We start from the raw sequence: 15,621 nt of genomic DNA, 5'->3' as shown, positions 1-15,621 counted from the left end.
ATCACATCTCTTGGCTCTGCCGCAGTAACTGCGACTCTTCCTGTATCTTTGAGACAAAGACAAACACGGCATAAGTTTACGCGCCCCTACGCACGATGATCGAACTTACCCAAGGTCTATCCTGTCCACTCACATACTTCCTCGCCGGACGCTTGAAACACGACACCCTCTCCACGTCCTTTGCATCGTAGAGAGGGAAGACAATTCCCAACTCATAGTTGACCACCTGACGGGTCATCAGAAAAAGCTTCGTGGAAAAAGTGAGCTGACTGACGTTGAGCACTGGGTTGAACCCAGAGCCAGAAAGCGTTCCCCATGCTGAGGGTGTGAAATTATGCGAGCCAACATAAGCCCAGCCAATTGGGTCGTTTTGAATTTCGATGTCGTCGGATTCAGGCTCGGTTTCGCTGTCGGACAATTCCTTTCCCTTTCCGTTTGACTGGCTGCTTGTTTCAAATATCGATCTCTTGGGGCGGTAGGTCGCGATAATCATCTGGAGAGCCGAATGGATTAGAGATCTACGGGTGTACTTGTACTGACGTACCTTGGTGTGCATCAGCACTCGTCCGCCAGTACTATTCGAGTCATGGAATAGCTCTCGAGGAAATTTCGATGCTTCCCATTGGTTCGTGCGGCAGAACATAGTTCCACCTCCCTGTCAATTATTTTGAGATATATTCAAGAGTGATCGCCGAAAACACGACTAACCAGTTCACCGAGGACGCTATCACGCACTGTCTTCAGGCTGGGGAACACAATCTTCACAGGTGGCCACGGCAACTTGGCACGTCTGGCTTTTGATTCGTCCAGCCAGTCTTCAGCTGATTCTCCACGTGCTGACCAGTAGAACTCGTTTACCCACTGGGTCGAGTAAGTTCCTATACTCGAGCCCTACACAGGATAAACCTTTCTGCAACGGAGCTGAAGATGTTTGACATACCTGAGACTCGATAAGGAGGTCCTTAGCAGCCTTTCCCTTTCCAGTACGGAGCCCCATGTCACGGACGGCCTTCATCAGCCTAGTATGACCAGTCAAGACGACATTCGGCCATCCTTCATGTTTACCGGCAATGGATGGAACGAGTTTAACCTTCACTTTTGACCAATCCCATTTCATTCGCAAGTCTTTGATAGTTTGAAGGGGTAGATTTGGGTGCTGTGAAATTTGATCAGTAGTGCAAGCAAATGAGATTCCTAACACGACTAACGTCGTTTGCTAGCATGTTTGCAAGCGCCGGTCGAACGTTGACAGCGCGTAAAACGTTTTGCATGATTGACGGGAAGTCATCGATGGCTTTGGGATCGTGTGGTATCGGAGCAGATCGTGGCGGTAGATCTTGCAGCCAAACGGCCTGTCAAACTGTTCAAGAACTCCCATACGTTGAGTGCGGACTCACATTCTCGATATCGCGCCAATCGTGATCAACCAGGTTGGCGGTGGATATGACTACGCGAAGCCGTCCAGTCTTGTAGAATATCTTTGGAGAAATTCAGTCAGCGTTGTGTAGTGATGCGCATGGACTCACGAGCATGAACTATGGGCGATGAAGTCAGCGGAGCGTTCCAGAATCTGCTGCACCAATAGACCTACTTTCATATGCTGGCAACCTCGTCCATTGCGGAGAAAAGGAACAGTCATAACCCAGTTTGGAAGAATATTCTTGATGGTCGGTTGACCTGACTGATCAGGCTGCGCCACAATAATCACTGGAGTAGATGGCGCAAAGAATTCATATATCCAAGAGATAGACATCGCGTATGACGCTATGATAGCAAAGGATATATCAGATTTCTGAAGAACTGCAGCATCACGCATCATGAATGAAAAACACAGGAGAATCAACGCGTACCGAACCCAGTACCTCTGTGAGGCGGAAAGTGGGCTTTCCATCTTGACGAGGTTGAGAATGCTTGTTAGCTGTTGGACGTAGTTCGCCGTTCCAGAACAGTTGTTCAGAGGTTGGTGTAGAACTTATACTAGTGCTGGCTGTTCGTGAACTTGTAGACGAGCCCGAAGGGATACTAGATGACGAAGCAGAAGCAATGTTCGCTCGACCATTAGCATGTCTTTCAGAGGAGGGAATGTGTTGCCTCTTTGTAGGGGGCGATATGCCTCCTCCATCATCTGCATCCTGCCCACGCAACCTCTTCAGCCTCTCGAGTCGTTCTCTCTCCATCTGTGCTCGTTCGGACAAAAAGCTCGCTGCTGGGGTGTTCCGAGCACTCTGAGATGAAGGCTCAGGATAATGGACGGATTGCGTTGCGGCCCGCAAAGATTCGGTCTTGGACGTTCGATTTTCCTGTAACCGCTCAGACTGGAAGCGATCGTCATCATCGTCCTCGGAATCACTGATTGAAATCGCCCTCGAAGATGATGCGTTGACCTGGGACTCTCGGAGACTCAAAGCAAGCGCTCTGATTCATCTTGTGAGAAACCGTAAAAATTGTAACAGATAAAAATACCTTTCCAAATCTTTGTCCATGTACAGATCTCGTTCTTGCATGTAGGTAATTACAATTGAGCATTGAAGTCCAGACAATGCACGCCACCGCGTCTCATTGCAAAGATGCACGTGATTTACGCGTGACCGACGCGACAGCCTGACTCTGAATCGGAGTCCAGTGGTCTGCACCATAGCCTGGTCGGAAGGCGTCGAACGGTGCTTGTCTGACAATGAGGCCAGGTTTTTATAGACTGTCACAGTACCTTGGCACGTTGGGGTGCTCGAGTCAAATCTGGTAGTAAGTACATGACGTCAATAGAACACAGTATCGTAGGCTACAGTATTATGGTCCCAGTTATATAGTACAAGCGAGCACCATCTGCAATCGCATCAGTACTCCCACGCGCAAAACCATCTACGAAAGAAACAATCAAGTGCTACGACCAAGGCTCGTCCGGCAGATCTACATGGGGCTTTTCCCGAAGTTTGGACATTTGTGCCTCATCGATGCTATAAAATTGCATCACCTCAACGATTTTATCCAACGCATCGCTATCCATACGATCCACGATGGTCAATTGATCATCATAATCCTGAATCCGAGTATTAGCTTCTCCGCTCATTGGAGATTCGATGTAGCAGTTGACGGCGAGCTTGATTGCCCTACGAGTGAGTTCCTGGCTTTCTGATATGAGATAAAGTGTTTGCAACACAAGTGTTAAATGGATGATGTATGCCATGAAGCGCTGAAGCACCGCGTGGCTGACAAAGGAGTGTTAATACCCTTTCGTACGCGAAAAAATAGTGGTGCGTACGATATCTGGTATACATCGTAAGCCCATACGGCGAGTACGGCACCTACTGCGATTGGTACTACGATGGGAGCTGCAGGTCCCGCCAGGGCCGATACGATGGCCGCAATAGTGCCCACCATGGATAACCCAAAAGCCCTGTAAACATTCAATGAGATTTAAATTAATCTATCACGTAAGAGATCAGCCTACATGGTCTTGGTGGGATTAGTTGCTGGTCCAACTTCTATCTTATCGACCATGTTCATCATCATTGTCCTGAACTCTTGGCTGTGCAAGTACTATGCACAAATCACGTTAGGGCGGATGCGACGAAGACAAATAAGATAGCCATCACCTTATGGGGGTCACGGAAGTTCCACACGTCGACGATGTCAATGTGAAGCACACGGAGACAATCCCACATCGAACGGTTCTTGAACATTGGGCATGACCCAAGCGCTTTCCAATACCCTGCAAGACATGAAGATTTAGATTGTATTCAGTAATCATGAACACGAAATTGGGACAGACTTTTCTTGCCAACCCTGACACGACATAAATCACGAGATAAGAATGAAGCAAGCAAGACTCACTCAATTGATGCCTTTATTTTGAGTCCAGGATGGACTCGCTGAGCGATGGAGGTCATCACCGCAGCCTCGGGCGCAGAATACCGACCGACACGGCTTTCAGTGATTTCGATCAGGTGGACGAGCGTCTGCTTGTAGTCTGCTTCAGCTATTTTACAATCAGATGCACGCATGAACCTGTCGGAGTATTGGTACACACTAGAGATCGTAACGTAGGGTATATCAGGCCCTGCGAATTGTTTTAGAGGTCCGATGCAGGTATTCTGCAGCTCGGCTTCTGCTTTGTTCTTGACGACTTCCTTGATGGCTTTGTCGTTCAATCCATTGGCAGAGGTTTCATCTAAATTTCGTTCTATGCGACCGATGAGCATATCGTATTTGGTAAGAACGACGATAACGGGAACTTTGATAGTGTGAGCTCCAAAGTAGCAGAGATATGACTATCGAATTACTTACCGTTTCCCAGCTTTCCACTACTTTTCAATTTCAGGAAATCCTCCGTTCCTGTCTCTAGCAGACGTCCGCCTGCACGGGGTATCTCAAAGCAAAGCCTTTCATATATTTGGTCAATCCACTATAACGGAGTGGTCAAGATAGAATCCCTACCAAATAGCATGCAACTGATGTTCCGGAGTAAGCATATTCCTCCGACGGTCAATGAAGCCTTCAACTATTTTGAGGTTGTCTTCATCCCCTGGTTCAAAGCCTTTGCTATCATGGAGAACAAACTTGTCGTTCTCGGGTGAGATAAACTCATGGTCGATGCTGACCTCGCCTGGCTTATAATGCGAGGTGATCTATCGATAGTATGAATAGCTGCACTTATTGAAATGTCGTGTTCAACCCACCGTGTTTTCCACCCCAAATGCGTGGTTGATCACTGAAGACTTGCCGACGCCAGTCTATTAAAAGCACGTTGTCAACACTAGCCTGAGATCGGAGAAAGCCATGTACCTTTCCTATCACCAAAATTCGGAACCTTGGGAGAGTCAACCTCAAGAACGGCACTTTATGATCATCCTGACTCACCGAGGACATTTCCGAAATAATTCGGAAGTGGTAGGCCGAAGCTCAAGGCTTTGGCCGGACGAAATAGACTGTTCAGCCTGCTGATCTATGACTTAGACGGGTTCGATGTCAGACACAAATCCTTACTTCAGTTGTTGCACTTCCAGAAAGGTCGATGACGATATTGATTTTTCCATGAATCTTGGTGTATTCTACACACGTGAGGTTAAATTCGGAACCGATTAAGGCAACTCTTATTTCACCTCGTCTTTCGCTTGCACTATACGCGCGGAACACGTCGTCTGGGTTGAAAGTAATATCTCGATGCTTAGTCTTCATCCCAAGCCATTTCGTGGATTGTATATGCAAGGAAAATGTATCTCCTTGAGAAAGCACCCTACGGTACAACAACACAGTAGTAACTCAAGTGAGAGCACACATTGGAGTCGAGCACTTACATGGGTGGAGAAAACCTGCGTTGCAAACTCCGATTTCCTGCTTCGAGTGCAATTGGTGAATGTAACTTACCGATCCGTACTTCAGCAGACTCTATATTGGTTTTCGGCTTGTTGAAATTGACGGTGATACCTATTGAATATATTCAGCAGGTTGATAATGCTACTTGACAAGAATTGAGCACCAGAGATATGGAGAGGGTAGGAAACCGTTGACTCGGAGGCGTGAAGAGAATCAACCATGCTGATTTGATTTAGGGAAGGAAGACCCTACTCTGAGCTACTGTAGAGGTTAAGTACAAGTCACCGCGTTAGCGCTTCACTGCAAGGAAGCCAGGTACCATCGTGTATGCCTCGTGTTGCGCCCAGTGGATATTAATGGTGTCTAACGTAAAACACCTGACCAACACTTTGTAGATGTTGGTAACGTATCAAATAAAAATACGTCACAACTTACAAGAATGATATAGCTGCCGAGTCGGAGACTCCATGTGCACTGGCATGAATGGTTCTTCTGGTTCAAGGAACTGACTGTCTTCTAGTCGCAAGGTCTGACTATGGGAGACCAAGTTGCGCAAAGTGATGGCGCGGCAAAGACTCGGAGGCCAAAAGCTCACGGGATTCAGTACTCAACTTTTCGGCACATGCCGTGACTAATTTCAAATATAGGCTTCCATAGTAAGGGCCAATGCCAACGCCACTTCGACGCCTCATGATACACAACTATATCTATATACCCATTGCCCACTGAATGTGCATGGCGGCTTCGGGTTGAGTTTTTACCTGGTTCACATTGCACACTAGTACTGCAATGATTATAAGGTACACCAACACTTCTCCGTCACATTTACTAGTACCTTCCTCCATGGATTCTTTTGCTTACCACTGCAATCGCGCATCCTTCCGAAATGGAGAGTGAGTCTGGAGCCTTGCTAGCGAACAACATCACCGATCTACCAATAGGATGAGCTTCGTGATGATCACCGTGTAAAGATACGATCTAGGTTACTCTCTGTGGTTTGTCTAATTGATTACAGATTGTACACACATTTCTCATGTCGCGAATCTGCCAGGCCTCGGCCCTCTGGCTCATCACCCTTGGAGAACATTTTTCAGCTCATTTCTGGTGAGTGTGAATTTTGAGGCTACATCGTGATGAATCTGCTTATCATTGACCATTTAGCTGTTGTCATTATCTTTGAACGCTCTTTCTACATTTAGCGGTGCTATCTTCAGGACCAGCAAACATCTGTTCGCTCCTTTTATGCCGCTCTGGAGCAGTACATTGCATCCTCCCATGCAGCTGCTGTCAGGAAAGCTGTGAGATGTCAAGGACATTTGTCTACTTGGCAAGTCAAGCTATCCTTTGGACACTTCCAGAAGAAAGAAAACGATTGTTTGAAATCACTTAGTATCGCCTGCGTATGTTTGGCTGTTATGTTGTGGCAGCAATTTCGCTGATCGGTTCTCTTCAGCAAGACCTTAATGTTAGGCAATGCAATACAATGTAGATTGTGTTCCGGAGTGAAGCTGACGTGTCTTAGCAGTGAATGTGAGATTCTTGAATGGTCTATTGAGGTCACCTAGTTCCAAGAGTTGGAACTGTACGAAATGGTTGTATGGTCACACAATATACCGCTTTCCCGGTATGGTGTGTGCGTGTTTGAAGTATGTGGGTCACCCTCGGCCAAGACGGTGGTGAGATCGACTGGGTTTGATATATCTCCCTCTGATTCAAGTGCATTGAGGTCAGGTATGTTTCACGTACCATTCTGCTCCACAGCCTAACTCAACTTGCACCGTTTTTTCGTAAAAAGCAATACAGCTTATTGTCGTTTCGGAGTTACATGATATAAACGCATGGAACGTCTCTGTCAACGTCAGTGACACCAGTTAGCGGATGACGGCCTTCGAAATCTATGAACTTCAAGCAGCGGACGCACTTTGATCTTTGAAAGACAATCTGCAGGTTACTACGGCTCTGGATTATAAGTCAGAGGTAGACATCGTCATTTATCATACGTACGCTCTGTGCATCTCCAGGGCCTACGGTTAAAACTGCATCATTCTTCGTTTTCACTAAATAATGAGTTTATTGACCGCATGCATCATTCTTCAGTGTAACCCGTTGCGTTTTCACGCGTATCTTGTTAACGTACGAGAGAGCGTCTAAAGGGGACCATAAGAAAACACTCGCATTTCTGATCTGTTTAACAAACTGATTCCCATGCGAGAGCTTGCTGCGATCGATCGGTTGCTGACGCATTTAACGAGGAAGACAAGCACGAAGATGCCCGTCGTCGAGCTGATGGCGGCGGATGTTTGTACTGGAGTCGCTTGTTAGCTAAAATGAGTGCGAACGTGATTTAGTGTTGGCTACAAGGAAGCCCAAGTATGAATCGTGTATACTTCAGTACGACCGTTACAAGTAATTATGTGTTTAAACATGCCGGCTCGGTTCGGTGCACGTGGATCACGCAGTAGGACGGAGATTGATCTTTAAATTCCCAGACATCCTGTAAGGCATGCTGCGATGACGATGAGCTAGTTATAAGTAATGTATCATGCAAATAATAAATCTCGAGCCAATTACATGTCGAGGCATAAGCTACCTTGCTTGCCCCGACCTCCCACTCCCACATTCTAAGTATTAAGATATCGGATAGCAAATCTAGTTGAACACATACGTATGGAGAGTTCAGCACGCTACAGTTGCTCCTGTGGTACGGCAGCCAAGGACTGCAGAAGACTTGAGAGATTGGAGACGCCTGTTGACCTCCTGCCATGCATACCGGATGTGGCGTCCACTAGAGCCATGGATAACGCTCTCAACCGAAGGGAGCATAGAGAAGAGGATGTAAGCGACAGCTTCACGATCCGCTATGTGAGAGGTGCGCACATCCAATGTTTGTAGAGATGTATGCTGAAACGACTCGGCCTGAGGATCGATATCAATATTCAGAGCATCCATTAATATGTGCAGCGTATGCAAGTGGGGAGATTGACGCAACGCTGTGGATAACCCGCGAAATGTGATAGTAGCTGGGTGAGGATGGGGGTCTTCTAATTTCAGAGAGCGGATGTGCGGCCAACTTGACATGGCTTTCGAAAGGAGGTGGTTGTCAAGGCGAATGCAGCAATGGGGAAAAGCGAGCTGTAGAGTTCTGAGTTGGGTGAAGCCAAGAAATTGGGTGATCGGTGTCAAAGAGCTGTCTGAGGGCTCTGGAACTCTCTGATCACGAGATAAAATGTCGATATGTTGAAGGGTCTGGCATGCCGTGCACTGTGACAGTGCATGAAAAAGCTGCTCAGCATCTTCCCACGGCAAAACACGGGCAACCATTTTGAACTCTGTCAGCGAGGGGAATGCTGAGTTACGCATGACTGCGATGACGTATGAAGCCGTGGTTACATGGAAAGAAAGAGTCGTGACGTTGAGGAAACGTGTGAAAACGAAGTTATCCGTGTCCAACGGGCAAAGGACTTCGCCAGAAATCGCCACTGAGAGAAGGGTGGGGAGGTTCGACAGGTGCTTCCATGCTGCCCAGTCGAGAGGTGGACAATACAGAGTTACAAGCCGCTTGCACAGACGGATACTGTCAGATAACAGGCACAGCTCATCCGTTGTGCTTTGGTAGGGGATCTTGATGGTTAGATCCTCCAAGGTAGCAGCACAACAGGTCGCAATTAATTTCAAATCGGGATGAATGAGCGATAGCGAACAACGACGCAGAGTGGGGGGTAGGAAGAGATGTAAGTATCCAGTTGGATGTACAGCCATTGATAAAGACAGCAATCTTGGGAATATGAATGTCTTGATGGGAAGGACTGAAAGAAGGTGAAAATGGTTGTCGAATGGGATTTGCAATGAGCGCACGCGGTGGGCGTGACGCAAAAATTGGAGGACTTCGTGCTCACATAATGGATTGATGCCTTCAGAGTACCAGGTGTACTGCGTGTAGACACTCAGTGAGCTAATGAACGAAATAGTATGAACAGAGCGTGACTAGTCTGCACTGACCCTTCCGACATGATGATATATCATGGGATGTAGCCTCGTTACACAGCCCAGCAGTGGTACTATCCCATGCATGTCAGCCCAGAGTAAATCCATTGCAGGCTCGTGGAAGGTCCTGCATGTCGTTGCAAGCGTTGCAAGGGATTTCCGAGCCAATGATATCTCGCCATACGATAATGGGTCCAGGATTGTATCGACATGAGCGAATATGTCCAGAAGGATTTCAGAAATAAGTAGAGCGTGATGCATGGTCATATGTGGATGGAATAAGTACAGTGCAGGAAGTCCTACAGAACACGGACACGAACAACCCTGTCCTTCCAAACGTCGGTGACCAAGACTCTGAGCAGAAGCGAATAGAACACGACCTCGAAGTGTCGGTTCAGTGACTATTCGCTCATGCCGGATTGCCTGATTTCTGGTCTATTTCCCAGCCTATCCTCGTGTAGGAAAAATTCAGCCCGTGCACGTTGTTTTGAATTCGAGCCTACTTGGTTCCCGGGTGCGCACTGCGCATGGAAAGTCCCGCATCCACGTGCAGTGTCACGGTGCACTTTTCGCTCTTTTCGGTTCAGAAAACGACCATTTTTGTTCTCATCACGAATATGTGCCATATTTCGATCATTTACATCTCCACCTCGACACTTGGACTTATGTTTGCCCTCTTCGCTAGTCTATCAACCAATTCTTGTCCTGACAGGGGCTGCCTGGTGCACGCTGAGATCATAGTGCATTTTTGTACCTCTGACTCGTGACAGATCATGATGATCTGTCTAGCTAGCAGTTGACACAACGTAGCATATCCTCTCATCAATTATATCATCCAATGGCGCGCATGCAAGTGATAATGGAAGCACGAGACAGATCATAAGTAGAACGTGGTGATGTTATTGGGTAGCGTAGGATAGAAAAAGAAAAGTGCGATGATGAAAACAGCATTTTGGTCAGAGTGGTGCAAAAAACGTACTCGGTCCGTCTCCTCAGACTCGGGACTTCGTGGCTCGCGGCCATTTGAAAGATCGAGATGTCCGTTGATCTCGTTCCATAGCTTCAGAAAGTAGATTTCAAAGTCCCATGGGTCCCATGAGTCTGCCTGGTCAGTGACTTGGTCGATGCGTATCCATCAATTACGCACACTCCTGCGCAAGTGACTACACCGGCCATCTGGGTACCGATTGCATAGAGCGAACCTTGAATGAAACTTCTCGATGAATTGAGCGACAAGGCTATCAAGGTACTCGCCAAGAAAGAGGCGGAAGCGGAGCTGCAGGATATCTGCATTCGACCTCTAGAGCAATTTCTAGGGCCCATGCTACGATCTCTAGTTTGTATCAATTTTGACGCGCTCGCGTGTTTATAAGACACGCATGATACAATAAGAACCGATTGGAGTCATAGCATAGGTAACATCCAACGCTGCAGAAATTCTCCATCGACTTGATACCGACATCCTGGAAGTCAATTTCTCCTTTGTTCCACGATGGCGTCGTATGTCAGTCCCTCTAGAAGAGACCCCAGGTCATGATCCGCACGATCGATAACCTATCATAATGGTGAGAATGAGAATGGGTTTTGACTACGGCATGCACATTGCAAAGGAGCAGCAACACTGAATGTATATAATGCACCTACCTTATAAAACTTCAGAACCGACAGCTATAATCATCTGCGCATTCGTTATCCCTCAAATAACTTCTGCTCACAGCCAGGTCTTTTTAAAGATCTCATCGACATCCATCACCGGTGCACCAGCTGGAGTCACCGACGTTACCAGGAACGTTCGATTTCACGTGTCTACGGAGAGTGTAAGGTCAAAATCACAATAAACGGGATCATTTAACGCACGGGCTTACGACTTGAAAAGATCAAGACGATATCCATGTCACCATCATATTGCTCCAAAAACTCATTGTCGTGTTGTGATGCGACCTTTTGGTATACCGTCCAGAATCGCGATCGCTCATCATTTGCGCCCTTTTCCACGATGTTGGAACTTGGAAGAGTGTCGAGGATTTGCTGCAATAATCTAAGCAAGTTTTCAGCACGAGCACCGGAGAGCACCGGTAAAATTACAGATGACTTATTGCTAAGAGAGTAAGAAACCCAATTACATCATTATCGAGCGTGGACTGGGCACTTGGCGGGGTAAACTTTGCATCCCGTGCAGCAAGGGACTGAGATGATAGACTTCGAGCTCTAAGTTCAATTTCAGATGTATTACAGGTATGTGGAGCGTGCACACTTACGGTCGATATGTGCCGTCTACTTGAGGATAACGCATGTCATTTGGTTCTCTGTGTCTCAGTCAGCTCTAGCGACATCGTGGAAGCAGGTGGACCATACTGAAAGTAAGCGGCCCTACGGATGCTCTTGTCAGGAACGAAAGCACCAGTGTCCATTGAATGACCACAGAAATTGTTCCATTCGTATCGTAACCCACCACCAAAAGCCTTGTCGTGTGTCCACGCATTTCAAGAGTCAGTCGTGATTTTACAAACTTGTCCTGCCACTGCCTAATAATCATTCATGAGAGTTTGTCCACGGCGTGGAGTTTCCAACCACCGTAGACCAAGACACAAGACAGACGAGCACAGCGACACTCCTTTCAATGCGATTTATGATGTGTTATTTTTTAGATTTTGCACCTACAGAATGTTAAGAGGGTAAAACCATCGAAAAAGTACATTCGACGTCTTTGTTTTTGAGACACGCCTCGCGTTTACCATACCAGATGCCGTATTGCATCTTCGCACTCGAGGGGCTCCAACCACGCTGCCGAATGATACTTTATCCTTCGATATGGCCATTGCTCCATCAGCTCTATCGACCCATCATCTAGGCGGATAACACTCCAGACATTCTCGTCGATACGCACAAGCCGCACGTTGGAAAAGCCCTGGTCGATCACGTTGATGACGGAGCGTATCGGAAAGTTTGTCATGCCAATGAATGTGAGAAGGGGAGGGACTCCGGGACGCAATTGCTATGATAGAATACATTAGTGCTACTCTTCTTGTCAATACGGGCGTCATCAACTCACGTTTATGAAAAGGAGAAGGTCCTCTGCAGGCGGTACCATAATATCCATGGTGAGCGCACGAACACTTCGCGGAATAAGCCACCCTGCTAGCGAAGGAGAAAGATCTCTAGGATAAGTGATATAGAGACTGCGGAGGTTCGTTAGAGAAGGTAGTACACCCCAAGCAGACGCGTCAAAACCAATGCGACGATGGTCTCCGCTAGGCACGGTGAGGTGGAAGGAATGAAGATGCTTGCGATCTCTCAAGAATTCCGAGATAGCAGGCACGAGGTCCCTGTCTGTGACATGCCGATGCAAACTGATAATATTCAGAGCAAAATGCGTCAAAAACGGAAGCGAGGACCTATGCAGGCGGAACGTTGCTGATGGAGTGCATTCCAGAATACCTGACAATGTCAATGACTCCAGTTGGTGACCGGTGGACAAGATCTCTGAGAAGATCTGGCTGTCTACGGAAAAACAGCCCTCAAACTCGATGATCGTCAAGTGACGGACGGAGATGGCATCCGTTGGGAATTTCCAGTTGGCGTTCTTGATGGACAGCGAGCGTAGGTTGTCATGACTCTGTGATATAAAGTCGTGGGTGGATGTGCTGTTCCCTCCTTCAGCTGTGATGGAGAAATGTGTAATGTGCTTGAATGGTGGGATATCAATGTCCCCTGAACGATCAACAAGACTGTGCGGAGCGTGAACATGCAGGCCGTTTTGGGGCGAAAGGAAGTATGAAACGACGTACTTGATGGACAGGCTGTAAAGACGATGGTTTGAGGCACACAATGTTTCAAGCATGCGATTGATTAATCCACTGTTGCCTGAACAATGCGCACTGCGAAGGTTGCAGAGCTTAGGTAAAGAGTTTATTAACATTCCTAGGGAGGATTGAGACATAGTAACGCTGAAGAATGAACACAAACCAGTCTGAAACGCCAATGTATGCGACGCGTCTGAAACAACAGCATATACGCTTAAGCTTCTGACCTGCAAGGCAAAGACAGGATCGACGAGAATGCGGGTAAGAATATCTGCACTTCGCTGGTAGTGCCAGGCGTCGAGTTCCTGTTCTTCCTGGCTGCAATTGACACCCCTGTATCTGTTCTCGGCTCTCGGGGGGTCCGGCGATGCCGTGAAATGAAGATCGATCTCGCGGAAGATAAGCTGACTTGCGATGCGAGAGAGTGCATGTGGGACCGATAAAAGAGACTTGAGATCACGTTTGGGAAGACATAGAGCAATTTCTCTCCAAACTTCGGCCGAAAAACGAGGCGGACCGTCAGGTTCCCTGATAAGCTTGATGTTATTTGGTAAATGGACGTCATAAAAGGGTTGCACAATTTACCATTTCTTGTCGTAAATGCTCAGATTGTATTATGGCTTTGACGTCTTGATTTGCAGGATCTGAACCTAACACGGACAGCAAGTCTGAAAGATAGTGATATCAGTACGCTGACGGGACCTAAGGACATGCATGAATTTGACCTTGTTGTGCAGAAGTTCGGTACCCAGCTGCTAAACGGGTTTTGGCACGTAATAAAAGAGCTCTTGCGACATCTGCTGGTGGAACGCCTGAGACTTGGAGAAAGGACTGAATAGCATTCTCCATGACAATTCGGGACCTTTGTGATACACAACGGTCTAGATTTTATTTTATAAACAAGGTAATTGGACGAACGTACCCTTCGGACGGTAAATGCTGCAAAGCGTGGAGAAGAACATCAGCCTTTTGAACGTCAGACAGACACCCCGTCACATCGCGAATGCTAGCATCAAGAATGCGAGGATTGAAAACATTCATGAGGAAATTGCCTGGGGCTACTGGTTGCTCCGCTGGTACGAGGTGAAAATGGGGGGTTTAAGTGCGGTCCAAAGGACTTTGTATGGTAAATATGATATACGCTCATTTTCGTGATTCCTTTCCAGAACCATGTATATCATCGCACGATGGTCGAGACCAGACTACACGTTTTAGGCACATTTTAGGAAGTCGTCGCACAAATATTTTCCCAGGCTCCAACTAGATGCCGCGGTTAGCCGAAGGGCCTATGTGGCTATACTACGCCTTGGCCTGCCCCAGAGTCCAGACCCATCGCCTCATAAAACTCAGGTCCCCGCCTTAGCATGGCCCGTGATAGTCGCTGCCGTGGTCAACGTTTCAACTTTCAAACCTCTGACATGGCTTCGAAGGTGTCGCAGATTCACGTAGGGAACAAATGGTCGCACAGTTTGATCAGCGAGTATAAATATAAAGACTTCTTCACATATGGACTCGAGCTCACAACTCTCTAACACTTCACAATATCAAACCATTAAGCGCTTATCAAAACACTCTTAACAGGCCGCTCAGCACATCTGCGCAAAGTCATCCGACTCCAAGCCTTGTACACCAACGAGGTTGTTCTGACAGCGCGGTTTAAAGGAAATCTGTATTGGATCCCTGGAGAAATTTGCAGAGTCGGACGTCCCACATGTCACGGTCTCCGGTGTGTATCACTACAGTAATAAGCTTTGCTTACTTCGTTCTTATCTGAGAATTCAGGGTTTAACCCTAAGCCCACAAACCTTGATGAAGCTTCAACGTTTCAACTTCCGACGGTCACGATCATATTGATCTTCCGAAATACTTCGGCTCCCCAAAGCTCCAAGGCATATGCAGCGTGTTATACTTAACATGATGACAAGACCTCGAAAACCTCGTCAATTGCAAATTTGCCTGATTCGAGTAGCTGAGTAACTGACAGCGGCGCCAAAAACATCAGGACACATTAATCATTCCTCGCCCTCGCCAACGCTAACAATGATTCGCCCACTGCATAACAGGCGTCACCTAAACCTCAATCAACTCAACCTACAACTCGAGTTGTTCATTACCTATTTCTTTGCATCTGTGCTCATCTAGCTCCAAAGTCAAGTTTCATTAGTGCACGCAGCGGCGTGCGTCCGCTGCCCTCGTCCTTCTTTGATTGAGTGTGCACTTTTAGCGCCCACGCTCTCATATGGCCACCATTGTTCTCCGCGAAGGCGTGTCTTGAACATTCAAGTTACACTCCCGACAATGCCGGACACACTGTCACCGAGTTATCCAATATCGATGTTTCCAGCCTCAACCGCATCTTCCCCAGGTATGGTGGATTGCACTGCTTGTATCTTATTAGCATCATTATCGCCAGGTGTTCCAAAACACGAACCTCCGCCGGTACACCACCCTTGTCAGCCACCATCATCCTAGTACTCGCGAACAGCAGCGATAACTTAGGCATACTGTCCGTTCGTTGAAG

General features: G+C 47.3%; 7 protein-coding genes across 7 annotated transcripts; all 7 read right to left on the bottom strand.

Moving 5' to 3' along the window:
* Position 1: 1 nt before the first annotated feature.
* HD556DRAFT_1436194 (tyrosyl-DNA phosphodiesterase-domain-containing protein) lies at positions 2-2,504 on the bottom strand (the record flags this gene model as incomplete). Its single annotated transcript, XM_041305529.1, has 12 exons — positions 2-40; positions 110-226; positions 275-493; positions 545-655; positions 709-891; positions 941-1,156; positions 1,209-1,352; positions 1,398-1,478; positions 1,527-1,535; positions 1,592-1,792; positions 1,851-2,415; positions 2,464-2,504. The coding sequence occupies 12 exons, from the start codon at positions 2,502-2,504 to the stop codon at positions 2-4; spliced, it is 1,926 nt and encodes a 641-aa protein (XP_041168121.1).
* A 114-nt stretch (positions 2,505-2,618) lies between these two features.
* HD556DRAFT_1320601 (uncharacterized protein) lies at positions 2,619-4,732 on the bottom strand. Its single transcript, XM_041301314.1, has 10 exons — positions 4,677-4,732; positions 4,435-4,625; positions 4,285-4,379; positions 4,028-4,231; positions 3,832-3,976; positions 3,770-3,783; positions 3,594-3,709; positions 3,449-3,537; positions 3,260-3,394; positions 2,619-3,206 (listed from the first exon to the last, which is right to left on the bottom strand). The coding sequence occupies exons 2-10, from the start codon at positions 4,467-4,469 to the stop codon at positions 2,882-2,884; spliced, it is 1,158 nt and encodes a 385-aa protein (XP_041168120.1). The 5' UTR covers positions 4,470-4,625; positions 4,677-4,732; the 3' UTR covers positions 2,619-2,881.
* A 50-nt stretch (positions 4,733-4,782) lies between these two features.
* On the bottom strand, positions 4,783-5,881 carry HD556DRAFT_1320596 (uncharacterized protein). The gene is made up of 5 exons (XM_041301313.1): positions 5,749-5,881; positions 5,477-5,700; positions 5,295-5,424; positions 4,858-5,233; positions 4,783-4,807 (listed from the first exon to the last, which is right to left on the bottom strand). Exons 2-4 carry the CDS (start codon positions 5,532-5,534, stop codon positions 4,966-4,968), a joined length of 456 nt encoding a protein of 151 aa, XP_041168119.1. The 5' UTR covers positions 5,535-5,700; positions 5,749-5,881; the 3' UTR covers positions 4,783-4,807; positions 4,858-4,965.
* Positions 5,882-7,740: 1,859 nt separating this feature from the next.
* Positions 7,741-8,938, bottom strand: HD556DRAFT_1320574 (uncharacterized protein). Its single transcript, XM_041301312.1, has one exon. The coding sequence runs from the start codon at positions 8,671-8,673 to the stop codon at positions 7,990-7,992; it is 684 nt and encodes a 227-aa protein (XP_041168118.1). The 5' UTR covers positions 8,674-8,938; the 3' UTR covers positions 7,741-7,989.
* On the bottom strand, positions 8,939-9,837 carry HD556DRAFT_1320573 (uncharacterized protein). Its single transcript, XM_041301311.1, has one exon. The coding sequence runs from the start codon at positions 9,562-9,564 to the stop codon at positions 9,298-9,300; it is 267 nt and encodes an 88-aa protein (XP_041168117.1). The 5' UTR covers positions 9,565-9,837; the 3' UTR covers positions 8,939-9,297.
* A 1,026-nt stretch (positions 9,838-10,863) lies between these two features.
* HD556DRAFT_54531 (uncharacterized protein) lies at positions 10,864-11,578 on the bottom strand. The gene is made up of 4 exons (XM_041310912.1): positions 11,556-11,578; positions 11,421-11,505; positions 11,155-11,335; positions 10,864-11,103 (listed from the first exon to the last, which is right to left on the bottom strand). Exons 2-4 carry the CDS (start codon positions 11,465-11,467, stop codon positions 11,077-11,079), a joined length of 255 nt encoding a protein of 84 aa, XP_041168116.1. The 5' UTR covers positions 11,468-11,505; positions 11,556-11,578; the 3' UTR covers positions 10,864-11,076.
* A 231-nt stretch (positions 11,579-11,809) lies between these two features.
* Positions 11,810-14,294, bottom strand: HD556DRAFT_54497 (uncharacterized protein). Its single transcript, XM_041310911.1, has 7 exons — positions 14,023-14,294; positions 13,826-13,962; positions 13,686-13,768; positions 13,264-13,636; positions 13,086-13,218; positions 12,350-13,025; positions 11,810-12,292 (listed from the first exon to the last, which is right to left on the bottom strand). Exons 1-7 carry the CDS (start codon positions 14,139-14,141, stop codon positions 12,029-12,031), a joined length of 1,785 nt encoding a protein of 594 aa, XP_041168115.1. The 5' UTR covers positions 14,142-14,294; the 3' UTR covers positions 11,810-12,028.
* Positions 14,295-15,621: the final 1,327 nt, after the last annotated feature.

The sequence above is a fragment of the Suillus plorans genome, assembly GCF_016647745.1.
Source record: "Suillus plorans strain S12 chromosome Unknown HD556scaffold_1, whole genome shotgun sequence".
NCBI classification, from domain to species: Eukaryota; Fungi; Basidiomycota; class Agaricomycetes; order Boletales; family Suillaceae; genus Suillus; species Suillus plorans.
This window is presented reverse-complemented; position numbering and strand designations above follow the sequence as displayed.